The sequence below is a fragment of the Seriola aureovittata genome, chromosome 5, assembly GCF_021018895.1.
Source record: "Seriola aureovittata isolate HTS-2021-v1 ecotype China chromosome 5, ASM2101889v1, whole genome shotgun sequence".
NCBI classification, from domain to species: domain Eukaryota; kingdom Metazoa; phylum Chordata; class Actinopteri; order Carangiformes; family Carangidae; genus Seriola; species Seriola aureovittata.
Genome location: NC_079368.1, coordinates 22,639,337 through 22,652,847, shown reverse-complemented (window position 1 = coordinate 22,652,847; position 13,511 = coordinate 22,639,337). Strand labels below are relative to the sequence as shown.

At 42.2% G+C, this 13,511-nt stretch overlaps 1 protein-coding gene across 3 annotated transcripts in view; it reads left to right on the top strand.

The window, feature by feature from the left end:
• Positions 1–643: 643 nt before the first annotated feature.
• cltcl1 (clathrin, heavy chain-like 1) overlaps positions 644–13,511 on the top strand; it is a 28,784-nt gene continuing 15,916 nt past the window's right edge. Inside the window, exons 1-7 of one of the 3 annotated variants that reach the window (XM_056376237.1) lie at positions 644–1,021; positions 8,240–8,447; positions 10,677–10,945; positions 11,632–11,793; positions 12,082–12,195; positions 12,286–12,459; positions 13,180–13,377. In XM_056376237.1, the coding sequence (XP_056232212.1) occupies positions 980–1,021; positions 8,240–8,447; positions 10,677–10,945; positions 11,632–11,793; positions 12,082–12,195; positions 12,286–12,459; positions 13,180–13,377 (1,167 nt within the window). In that variant the 5' untranslated portion in view covers positions 644–979. The remainder of the gene's footprint in view (positions 1,022–8,239; positions 8,448–10,676; positions 10,946–11,631; positions 11,794–12,081; positions 12,196–12,285; positions 12,460–13,179; positions 13,378–13,511) is intronic. The other 2 variants (XM_056376236.1, XM_056376238.1) reach the window with 2 other exon arrangements.

Here is a 13,511-nt window from a genome sequence, read left to right as displayed (position 1 = left end):
TTTTACTAACTTCCGACAGTTTTTTGTGCAAGCCAAATCCTTTGGAACAATATCTTTTTGATTTGAAATGACGTCTGTGCTTGCCACATCCTGTGAGAAACACTGACTCACATCAGTAGAGCACAGGCCTCTGTTAAAAGAGAAGTATTTTTCAGACCAGCTGCCAACTCACATTTCATAATCATGACAGAAATAATGTTTGTTTTATACTTAACTAACTATTAAGAGTGTATTTTTTCATCTGTGCACAGCCTGCTGCTCACCAGGCATGATGAAAATGATGGTGATGATAATGATGATGAGAGTAGAGGGCCATATGAGATCCTGTACACTTCAAAAAGATGCAGTTTCAGCTCCATAGAAAAAGACTTTGTAAAGTCAGCAGGCCTCTCTGTTACACAGCTATGAGACATCAACGCAACAACACATATTTTTGGAAAAATTGTGTGTCAGTTATTCTGTAGAAATCGTGCAAAGGTGGGGCGCTTGTCACGAGCCCTGATTTCGAAGTTGGTGGAAAGGAAGGGGGAAGGGGCTGCGGCGGAGGGGTACACACTGCACATCCGACCTCTTTGACAGGTCTAAGGGAGAAAAAAAAATCCGAGACACTGAGTGCTTTTGTGAAGTCATCATGTACAATTACTCAGTACGGAATTTTAGGACAACCCCGTATCCGTACAAGGCTCGAGGAAGAACTGGTTATGGCACGGAGCTCAGTAGTAGTTGAAGTGGACTAGTTTTCTTAGCGGAGGTGCGGAGTTTTTGATTCAGGACTGGTGTAGGGGGGCTAGTGAATGGGAGCAGTCACTGGATTCGTGTGATATCAACGCAAGCCGCCCAGACTACCTACTACTGCCCATCATATTTGACTTTTGGGAACGTTTAGGGCGCATACAGAACAAGACCACCTCTATTCCTCCTGTTGTCCCCTTCCCCTTTCCTTCCTCACGGATTCTTCAGACAGAGAAATCCTCCAGAAATGGCTCAGATACTGCCGATACGATTTCAGGAACATCTGCAGGTAAGCGGACTCGGAAAAGCCCTAAAATTAATCTCAGCTCATTTGTTTTTGCGCAGCTCCTCGCCCATGTAGGTCCGCAAACACACGGCACATGTCGCATTTAAATGGAATCTGAAATAGGGCTGCAGGGTGGTGCTCAATATAGCCACAGGCCTAGTTTTCTCCTGCCGGGCAGATGATGACTTGTAAAAATTGAGATCGTATACAGCTCCAATGCGGACCGGTGTGTCTATGTGTGTGTATGTGTGTCTATGTGTGTGTGTGTGTGTGTGTGTGTGTGGGGATACGCCGCAGTTTTCTCCCTTCAAGTGGAAAAACGCCGCTGTCATTTTCAATCCGCGCCGATGCAAACTGCGGTGTTTTGACACTTTTTGTTGCAGCCAACTGCGCTCAGCTGTTCGTGGATACATTGTAACTGAGACCCGAATGGCACTTGCACTCAAGCTTTGTGGATCCCATGTTGTTGTCATGTCCTGCAGCAACATATTCTTACTCTGTAACCTTCAACATCAACAACAACAACAACACTGGTCAGTCGTGTCTGCAAATGTCCAGTTTCTGCGCTGAGCTGACACCGTGACATATTGATAATGTTTTTAGACTGTAGAGTATGTGTGTGTGAAGAAGCACAAGCATTTATTTTGCACTCACTCAGTTACAACAGTTCAAGTAAGTTCAGAAAACTGCATCACTCAGCTGTGAGACCAGGGAAACACATCATTTGAGCAAAATCCTCATTTGCAATAACCAAAACCGCATATAAGATCTATTTTCATGTTACAGTATCAATATGATATTGATCTAAGAAGTCTCCGAGCTCTGGTTGTTGGTCGTCAACATGAAAAAGTAGCAAAGGCCCTGTAGTCTTTGGCTGGCAGTCTCTTGTGGAAAAAACAACACAAAATACCCTTGTACAATCTGTGACTAAACAGGAAAAGAAGTGGGCAGTTATTTGGTCGTCTGTGGAGGAACTATTTCCTGCATGGCCCCCTTTTCTTCTGTGGTTTGGACTTTGATAATCATTGTCCCATAGCAGCCCCAGTGCTTGGTGTCTTGCAGCCAAAAGAGAAACTTTGTGACGCACCCCTCCGCCTCCCCTGGTCTGTAGCCTGTTGTTATGGTAACAGCAGGCAGTGAAATGGCCTTTCACTAGAAAAAAAAAAAAAAGCACAGAGCCCCCACCCCCCAGCTCTCTCTGCTCCCTTCCTCTGGCCAGTAGCCCCACTTTCGTCAGCCAAAGATCCTTTATCCACCACAAAAAAAAAACAAAAAACAAAAAACTGTGCTGGCCAAGAGAGCTTGCAGGCCACCAGGCTCCTCTCCTCACTGACAGGACTGGTACACTGTTGCTGGCTGATGGAGGGCAGTGCAGTACCTGGCAATGTCTGGGTTATTACTTTAAATTGCTCTCTCATAGTGCATACCTTTCCCTTATACATCTCCTAAGAAATCTGCCTTCAGACAGTGATAAAGAGCAGACTGCTTTACGTTCCACCTCTACCGTGAAATCCCAGCTCTGCCCCAGTCGTATCCCCCTGTGAATCTAGGTGGCTCTAGCAGGGTAAAAAATGCTTGGAATTTGCAAACCCAGGACTTTGGGCCTCAAGTTGTTTAGCTTTTTTTTTTTTCTTGGCCTGGTATTTACAGCTCAGTGTCTGCAGTCTGGGTCTGGGTTCAGGGGTGTAACATGGACCTAGTTCTACAATGAGGTACCGGCCTTTTGAACTAGCTGTTGCATGAGTTAAAGAGCAAACTAAGTGCTCCAGATATCTAACAAAAGAGTTCTTTAAAGCTGATGTGGTGTTTAATGTGGACGTGGAGGATGAAGCCTGGATCTCAGAGCTATTGTTTAAGCGTGTGATTCAATAGTATTCATTTTCTCACTCCACACCAGTGGCTATGGATTGCCTGCCCACCTTACACTGTCATTAACTGTGTGGTAAAGTCTCCCTCCATCATCACTCTTTGCTTGTTTACTATAGTATGATTTATGATGCTATCATGTCATAGCGTGTCATTCATAGGCCAGTTGGATCAGTGCCCCAGATGGTTGTGTGGAGCCGAGTGTAGGCCACATCGCTTTGGCCTCCAAACTGTGGTTAAGTTCTGTGGATTGTGTTGGTGAGAAGATGAAGGAATAAGAGCACAGGAGAATGGTTTGTTTTAATTATGAGCCAGCTAAAAGTGAGAGTCATTTTCAGCTTATGTGGCTCTGCTGCTGGCTGTCAGTGCAGCGGCCTACGTATTGTACCAGCTTGTGTAAGTGCAAAAATGTCCCGCAGCTCCAAACGCCTGACCATTGTCCTGTCGAGTTGAGTTAGGAGAGTCCAACCTGCTGCTCTGCGGCTGTTTACAGCATCCTGGTGTGCTGCTGTATCTGTACTGATAAAGTGATGCCGCCACGTCAAACCAACGGATGTGATAGACGGATGAGGTAAGCAGGCCCCATTTAAAGCAAGCAAATCACATCAGGATAGGAAGCAGGATGACAGAACAGTCTAACTGGGTCTATTTGAACACATCTGTGACTGCAGCAGTGGCTGGCAGGGACGAGCCTGAGCGTCTGTGTTCAGTCACCAAAACTCAATCGTGAATGCATTGAGAGAGCAGTCATTCACACATACAACACGCACACTGTGTCCTTCTGTAACGTTAAATGAACTGTCAAACCTTCAATAACCGATTTAAGGCAGTAACGCGTTTGGAGATTATTGCTTGTCAATTGTTTTGTCGGAAAAAAAAAAAAAAATGTTGTTTTATCCGTCTGTTTGTCTAAAATCCAAAGATTTTCAGTTTACTGTCATATATGAAAAACAAAACATCAAATTCTTACATCTGATAACTAGAAACCAGTGAACATTTGAAAGTTTTGCTTGAAGAATAACCGAAATGATGACTCAATTTTCAAAAAGAGATGCTGAATAATTTTCGTATTGCTCGATTAATTCATTAATCGACTAATTGTTACAGCTCCAAAATGACCTTTTGGCCACTTGAAAGAATTGGTAACAAGCTGTAAACACAACACTGACACATTACCACCTTTTAAGTATTATGGCAAACGTCTTAGCCAACAGTCAGAAAATAAAGTGTAAAACCAAAACAGTGAGCTGAAAGAAGCTAAAATGCTCTGTAAATGCGGGGAGCGGGAACTGCAGAGTTTGGTAAAAGTTTTCTGCGACATTGTCCTTACGACCACCCATCCCACCTACACATATGTAATTTATCCATCATTAGCTGCTATGATTGTGGCAGCTTTAAGGTTTTCACTATCGCTATCTGTACACCTATACGTACCTTTAGTGCAAGAAAGCGTGCAAAGTACCAACACGTCCACATCTTTCTGCTGCCGTCCTCATTTTTAATTGTGTAATCTCCTCATATACCCCAAAACCTCAGCTGCTGATGCGACGTGTCAGAGCCTCAGCAATGCGTCCACCCAGTCTATGACTCACCAAATACCGTCAACGCTGTATCATCAGTGAAGTTCTGCTGCCTTTGTTATTGCGATATTAATGCAGTTTTAGGGATCACAGCTGTTGAGGGGCAGAGGGCTCAGAGTCTGTGTGTGTGTGTGTGTGTGTGTGTGTGTGTGTGAATATGTATTACTAGAGGCAGTTTATGGGTCACCGCAGACAGTAGGTTGTAGTTGAAGTGTGATTTTAGCCTGGAATGTTCTACTAAGAAGGAGTGCAGGGGGGGGTTGCCTTCTGGTGAGTCAGTCGCCCCACCCTGAACTGTAAATTGCCAAAGGCCTGTGTTACTGGAACTGCACTGTACAGGCCTCGTTCTCATCCTTCACTCTTCATTTCTCATAAAAGGTGCATTTATCACTCTGGCTCCTCTCCTTCGCACTGGCTCCCTCCTCTCTTCGTTTTTAGCGGGATGCTGGATTTTGTCTTGAGTTCCTCCTTTCGTTCCCATCCTGATCTTCTCCCCCCCACTATCTTTATCGTATTTTCCCTCCCCTGTCCTCCCACAGATAGTTTTGGCAGTCTTGAGGAGATGCAGCATATGGCTCCAGTCTTCCCTCAGGTCTTCTCTGTGGCCTTTTCAAGAGGCCTTTATCTTGTGCGTCCCCATCACTTCACAGAAACCGACTGTACATTGAGTTGTGGCTGCGTGATATGGTTGAAATCATTATCACAATATTGATAAAGATATTTTCTGATTTTCATATGTATCTCTATATGACTAATTTATCCCAAATCACACAAGAGCAAAATGCAACTAACTGTTATTTTAATCTGCCAATTATTTTCAGACTAAATCATATTGGTATATAAGAAGTCAGTAAGAAGTGAAAAAGTTCACTCGCATTTTCCCAGAGCACAAAGTAAAGTCTTCGAATTGTTTATTATGTTTGACCAATGGTCTAAAACATATTTACTTTCAGTTATAGTTAAACTGAGAGAATAGCAGCAGTTCTTGACATACGAGACACTGGAGGCAGAAATTGCTGTTGCAGTATACTTAAGTTTAAAGTTGAGAGATGATAATATTAACGCTGCATTGATTGTCACTGAAAGTAGGTTGAGAGTGGAATTTGAGGGTCATAAAACCAAAACAATGAGCTAGAAGAGGCTAAAAGGTTCTGCAGAGCAGAGGAGCTGCAGAGTTGGTTGATAATCCTCTGTGGGTTTGTCAGTGAAAGTGACTCCTTTCACATATACATGATTGACTTGATCCAAATTTATTGTAAAAACAAAATTGATTAGTAAAGCTTTAAATGATCTTGAATAATTGCTTCAGTAATTTTACAAGCCAAACATTTGACATTTCCATCCTTTCAGATGTGAAAGTTTGATGCTTTTCCTCAACTTATATGACTATCAACTGAATATCTGGGTTTTGGACTGTTGGTCGAGTAGAACAAGCATTGTGAATACATTACCCTGGGCTCTAAGACATGATTGCTGGCATACGATCTGTAGATTAATTGATAGTGAGAATAATCATTAGTTGCATCCCTAATGCTATTTCTTTAAGAGCTTTACTTGCTAGAAAATCATCTTCTCTCACTCTGTCCACCCTCGACTGCTGACTGTTACATCCTTCCTGTTTTGTAGACGACGTGATTTAAACGGCTCAGCGGTCGTGATGTGTTGTCCTGCTCTACCAGCCAACTGCGAGATAGTACGGTCCTTGTGATGAGCGTAAGGATTCCTTTCCGCTTGCCTCAGACTGCATAATGCAGTCAGCTCAGTCATCAGAGGGGAGAGTGCGTGTTTTGGTCTGCCCCTCTCTCAGTTCACAGTTAGTTTGACAATGTGCACAATAATTCCTCTGTTAGGCAGCTGCTAACCTGGGTGGAGCGATGCATGTTTGTTAGTTCTGGTAAGATTTGACACAGCAGAAATTGACATCGGCTCGGTCTTTGCTTTTCGTTGCATCTTGGGACTTATTGTCATTAGAAAAATAAATATACAGAATAATGAATTGGATTTGCTGATGGTACTTTGTTAAAAAAAATTATAATTTATTCTTGGTTTCAGTGGATGTCTATTGGGATTTTCTTTAGTGTTGCCTCAGACTGATTTAGGCTGAATAATCTAGTCTTAATTAAACTTTTCGTACAGCTGGCTGCTCATATAGATGATTAAATGCAGTGTCAGGGTTTAATCACAGGCTTTGCTGAAACAAAGGAACACTGTACTTTCTTTCTTTTGTAAATTCAATAGATAAAAGCGTGTAAAAAAAAAAAAAAAAAAAAAAAAACTCTGTTGTGTTGACATCCTGCTCTGTGTGCCCACGCTTGTTCCCTGGCTCCATGTACCACCAGACCTCCAGTCTGGAAGACAACCTTTAAGAGTATCCCTGGAAAATTGGAGCAGACCTGCTGCTATTTTAATCGAAACACCGTTTTGCTTCGCTACTTGCTGTTTTTTTTCCCCTGCAAGGCAAATGTCAGAAGCTGCCATATATGTTTTCCCACTGCATTTTTTAATGTTGTCGTGATGCAGGCAAGACTCCTTCAAAGGTCTTAAAACATCTGTGAAGTTGGAATATTCCACCTCTAGCTGAGTTTAACTTTTAGTCTAAATGTAGGAAACTGTTGGCACGCAGGAATAGAGAACCCTCTATGTTTTTATTCATTTTACATGTTTGGATTCGACCACCATTACATCTGTGAGTTAAATTCTAGCTCATAGCTCGTCCTTTCCGGTGGTTATCAAACAATACGCTCTTTAGAATTTATAACCAACGAACAATTAGTGTTAAGTGTTTATTAATGGTGTTTGTCAATAACTATGTGAACACTTGTGAAGCACCCACAGCTGACGGATCAACAGATAATGAGTGAATGACTTTATAATGTAACACTGTTGAAATCCTACATATGTCAGAACATTTGTGAATACAATATATGCATTTATCATATGCAGTTGTTATACTGATTAAAGATAAAAAAGTATTTATTAATTTGTAAATACTTTTTCACATGGACAACTGAGCAAACGCCATCTCCTGATGAAGTCCACAAGAGATGGCTAAAAGCTCTGGAAGAAAGATGTTTTTTTTTCTTTTTTGGCAAACTGTTTTTTTCTAAGGTAAAAATTGAAACTCCAAACAGCTTTACACACGACTCTGGATGATAATTACTGATGATGATAAAAGTTTTCTATCACATTGTAAGGTTGTTCATGTGAGTCATTATATATCACTGACGACATTTGAATCCTACAGTCGGCAGCCAGTTAGCTTAGCTTAAAGACTGGAAACAGGGGGAAACAGCTAGCCTGGGTAAACATATAACCCCTGTATAACAGCAGATGTTTGTCAGTTCTTGTAATTAAACAAATGAGATATAACATGTTCATTTGTGAACTTTAGAGGTGATGTTAGGTGGATTGTGTTACCTTTTGACTGAGCCAGGTTTCGTCCTGCTTTGAGTTTATTTTAAACTGAGCTAATCTCCTGCATTAGCTTCATGTTTACCATACAGACATGAGAGTGATATCAGTCCTCTCATTTAACTCTGTCAGATACTGTGTATTTCCCAGAACTGTCACACTATGGCTTTGAATATGATTGCAGCTCAGTTACTAAGTTATTGCTGTAATAGTTGCCAAACATCAATAAACTCTCAGAAATGTACATTACAGTCTGTTTATTAACAATTGATTAAGCATTACTTTAAAATGCTAAATAGGGTGAAAGTAAAGTTACCAGATGAGGGGAAAAGATTCTCATCGTTACTGTTGTTTATATTATTAGTTGCAGAACCTGGGCGTGAACCCAGCCAACATCGGGTTCAGCTATCTGACCATGGAGTCGGACAAGTTCATCTGCATCAGGGAGAAGGTGGGTGAGCAGAACCAGGTGGTGATCGTGGACATGACCGACCCCACCAACCCAATCAGGAGGCCGATCTCTGCTGACAGTGCCATCATGAACCCCGCCAGCAAGGTCATCGCCCTGAAAGGTAAGGAGAACGTACGGTGAGACGTACAGCAACACATTCAGGCAGCCACACCGCTGGCTATTAGAAGAGAAGAAAACTAAACAGTTTGCTGGTATTATTAGTGGCTTTATGCCAAGCACTGAGGTTATGATTGTTGTTTCAATTCCCAGAATAAAGTCTGCATGGCATTCACACTGTTTATTTGTCTCTAGTTTTAACAGATTTAGCCATATACTAGTCTTGCCGTGGGAATGCCACGGTCATGCAGCGACTAATGCTCTGTCATTGCTGTGAATACGTAGAGTGCACTCAGTTCTATTGCCTGAACGTACTAAATTGGTTGTGCAAATTGATTTTCTGCCACTGAATCTAGCCCTTAGAGCACAAACACAAGCGCTGATCAGGATGATTTGCCTATGATGCTTCTCTCTCTCTCCCCCCTCCCCCACCCTGTGAGGATAATATGCCTCTGTTTGCCCTCTCCCTGTGGTCTATCTTTGTCTCCTCATTCTTACCTGATTGACACTCTGCTTTTTCTCCCTTGCTTTCTGTCATTTCTCAGACGGTGAGTTGCTTTCTGTCTGTCTTGCCGTCTGGCAGTCTGTTGTGATGATACAGTAGCCATGTCTCTCTCATAAAAGCTTCCCACATGCCCCTCTCAAGTACGCAGAGCTATTTTGACCGCTGATCAATCAAAAGCAGAGACAACTGTTTAGAAAATGACTTCTGCTTCCACTAAAATTGCATCAGTATCACACCCCTACTCCAACCTAACCTGCAGGCACATACAGTATCCTACTTTTATGAGAACTATACATGTGTTAGCATGACCTGTTGTATGCTGGTAGAGTTTGTGTGTGTGTGTGTGTGTCGTATGCATCATCAGATATTACTGAAAAGAGTTTGGGCACTGTGTGTGTCTTTGCACGCCTGTGTGAGCGTGTGCCAGCAGCCGCATCAACGTGCAGATTTTTCCTTGCTGCATATAAGAGATGCCATTAGTGATTCATCATAGCTGTGTGTGCTGATGGCGGTTTGTACAAGAGCTGAATCATGCACCTCCTCACCTGTTTTTTTTTTTTCTATGTAACTTAACTGGTAAACGAAGGTTGTTACTGGTCATATGTAACGTACTCTAGAGCACGGAAACATTGTTATGGCACAGCTAAACTCGTAGTATGTTCAAATTAAGTCAGTAAGTCATTATGACCTTCTTAAAGCTGCCATCTGCTTTCTTTGGCCAGAGTTCAGTTGCACCCAGGAAGTGTCAACCAGGTTACTGTGTACTCAGCTTTGCCTATTTTGCCCATTCCCACTGGTTTCCCTTTACTGTGGAGGTTAACTGAATTATTTTGTTTGTGGTCGGTCACAGCATTGAACATCAGCTCTTTAGAGAATTTATGTAAATACTGTAATCTGCAGAACAAGCTGTCAGCAGTTTTCTTCCATAAATTAAACATTTTCAATGCTGTAAACTTCACAAGCACAGTTCATTTCAACTGTATTGTATTGAGGTGTATTCAGGAACAAATAAAAACAAAATGATATATGTTGCTAGATACCACATGTAAGTGAGTGAAGTTTATTCAGGCTGGGTGAACTGATGGGGGCTGGGGGATGAAAATTCAGTCCGAAAAGTCAGTGACAGACTAAAATTTGCTTCAGTGAAATTTAAGGGCGGCTATTGAGAGTGTAGTCTGGGACAATGGGCACTACAAGAACAACCACTCGGAGACATATATATCCTATTTTTAAATTTTGTTTTTTATGAAAACACAAACAACAAACAAAACAAGTCAGTCTCTCATCTCAAAAATCCCCAAATTCATGAACATGTCAGTATTGCTTTTTGTTTGTGTTCCTAGTCATTATTTGTGCCGGACTTGTTTTAAGACATGAGAAAATACTAGAAAAAATGACCCAGTATAAGTAGTTAAGTAGCACGTATAAAAAAACATTACGTAAGAAAGATTTTAGTAGCTGTATTTTTTTATAGCATGTGATAAAGGTATTTTAAAAACCAGCGTTAAATAAGATATCATTGATTTTCTTTTAGTTGAGGTGAGTGTGTGAAATGATTTTGATGTGAGGTTCTGTCACCCAGCTCAGCGCTCTGTATCTGCCTCACCCTCTGGGCTCAGTTATCAGCTTCTTGCTTGCCCGTCTGTCTCATTTCCTCCCTCTGTTTCTTCACCACCACCCGAACCCACCTCACCCTACCACTTCCCCACCCCCCACCCCCCACCCCAGCTGCCAAGACGCTGCAGATCTTCAACATTGAGATGAAGAGTAAGATGAAGGCTCACACCATGACAGAGGAGGTCATGTTCTGGAAGTGGATATCGGTAAACACTGTTGCCTTGGTGACGGATACAGCTGTCTATCACTGGAGCATGGAGGGGGATTCCCAACCAACCAAAGTATTCGATCGGCACGCCAGTCTGGCAGGATGTCAGATCATTAACTACAGAACTGACGAACAACAGAAGTGGCTGCTGCTGATAGGGATCTCTGCACAGGTATGAACACACATACAGTATGGACATGTTTACTCATGCCTTGTACAGTAAAAGTGCAAACAGACAGAAATGGCTTTGAGAGGAATTAGCATGATTTATCACTGTCTGTCTGATCCCTTATCTACCAAACGTCCTCACTTTATCCGAGAGCACATCTTCCTCTCTGCATTTTGCCCTTCTTTTCACACCAGCGTTGCATTTTCACTGCCGAAAATAGAGCTTGAAAAGACACTTGTCGGTGTGGAGACATGCAGAAATGCCAGCCTCGATTTTTTATGTTTATCTTTTTGGAAAGTGATGATTCAAGCCTATTCAGTCAGGGTTGGTTGCTGTGTGGCTTTAGCCAACTTTCTGTCACCTCTGACTTCCTCTGTGTATGTCAGTGTAGCCGATGACACTATGCAGGTCTATCTGTTTTAGTTTTATCAGATATATTTTGTGAATATAAAGTGGTGATTTGAGCAACATGCAGGACTTGGCGTTCACCTGGTCAACGAGTAGCAGCCTATACCGAAACAACACAAGGGAAAGAATGGATTTGCAGAGTAACTGGAGTTATATTCACAAACCCACTTGAACCAAGAATCATCTTTTATCTTTAACCATTTGATTCATATGGTGGTGTTACTGACTTAATGGATCAATATTTTCTTTTACTCAATTTGTTTTGTGTCTTTGTCGTGCAGCAAAACCGTGTGGTTGGGGCGATGCAGCTGTATTCTGTCGACAGGAAAGTGTCCCAGCCCATCGAGGGCCACGCTGCTGCATTCGGGGAGTTCAAAGTCGAGGGAAATGCCAAACCCTCCACCCTCTTCTGCTTCGCTGTGCGCTCACAGGCTGGGGGAAAGGTGAGGGCCCCCGGATTGCATACAAGGATTTCACTCATGATGCTATCACAGTGTATTTAGTCTAGTCTCTGAACAAAGACCTCTGAATTGCACAAAAAGACAGTCTTTTAGTTAAGATCATAGGAGAAACAACCTTTATGCTTCATGCTTTTTGGTCACCAAAATAGCTCCGGAATGACGACATCAAGAAAGTCAGCATTTACTAATGTGCTTGCACTACTATTATTTGATTTACTGTGGCTGTTTGCCTACTGTGGTCATTTATTTATGTGGACTTTCTTTCTCCAGTTGCACATCATTGAAGTTGGTCAGCCAGCTGCAGGAAACCAGCCATTTGCTAAGAAAGCAGTGGATGTGTTCTTCCCTCCAGAGGCCCAGACAGACTTTCCTGTAGCTATGCAGGTGAGGAGAGACCCCTGCTACTCGTTAGTATTGGATAAACTGAGGGTGACCTCTGAGCACTTAAGTTCTCTCACTGATCTTTCTCCTCAGATTGGTAGTAAGCATGGTGTTATATACTTGATCACCAAGTATGGTTACATTCACCTGTATGACCTGGAGTCTGGAGTGTGTATCTACATGAACCGAATCAGTGCAGAGACCATCTTTGTAACTGCCCCTCATGAAGCCACCTCGGGAATTATTGGGGTCAACAAGAAGGGACAGGTGAGAAACTAGGAGCAATACAGAATTATTTTATTACAGGCTCAATAACAGGTCCGCTTTTGATGTTAAAGATGAATATTTAAAGGTCCCATATTGTATAAAGTGAGACTTGCCTGTCTTTCTTGATTATAAAGCAGGTCTATGTTCCACATAAATACTGTGAAACTATCAAAGCGCTCAGTCCACAGAGAAATGCACACAGTCCATGTTCAGAAACTCTGCTTTAAAACGAGCCGCCAGGACTTCCATGCCCCAAGCCCCGTCCAACCGGGCCCACCATCCAGCCTTGCAGGAATTGGTTTCTCTGTGTGTTTACCCGAAATATGCTATATATTTATTCAATCACTCAGTCAGCCAATCAGAAGAGAGTCCCAGAGCCTCTCTTCTCATTGGCTTGTAGACCTGTTGTTGCTAGAGCTCCAGGAAGATGTGTGGTAAGTGTGTGGTGGTAAATCTACATTGAGATGGTTTATATCTTCTTATGGTTATCAAAACCTTAAATACAACACTGGAAAAATGTAAAATACGGGACCTTTAAATGTTATTCCGACCTCACAGAACACGTTTTTATGAAAATGGCTATTGAATTGTTTTATTTTGTCCTGCTGTATATGGAGGCTGCCTCAACAGACAGTAATGTCATATTGTTATCCTGCATGTTTCCTTTCATGACTGCATTATATGCACAATATTTATGTTTATCAATTCTTTTCTTTCTAGGTCTTGTCAGTGTGTGTTGAAGAGGAAAACATTGTCAACTACGCCACTAACGTCCTGCAGAACCCTGATCTAGCCTTGAGGATGGCTGTCAGGTCAAATCTTGCTGGTGCTGAGGAGCTTTTTGCCAGGAAGTTCAACACTCTGTTTGCCCAGGGAAGTTATTCAGAGGCTGCAAAGGTTGCTGCATCAGCACCAAAGGTATGCCTGTATCTACTGCTACATTGTAGTATTTGCACATACTAATATGAACCAGGTGCATTGGCGAGAAGTCAAACATAATTCTAGGGAAAGGTACTTGCACACATTTTGACATTTGTACTATACTTGTAATG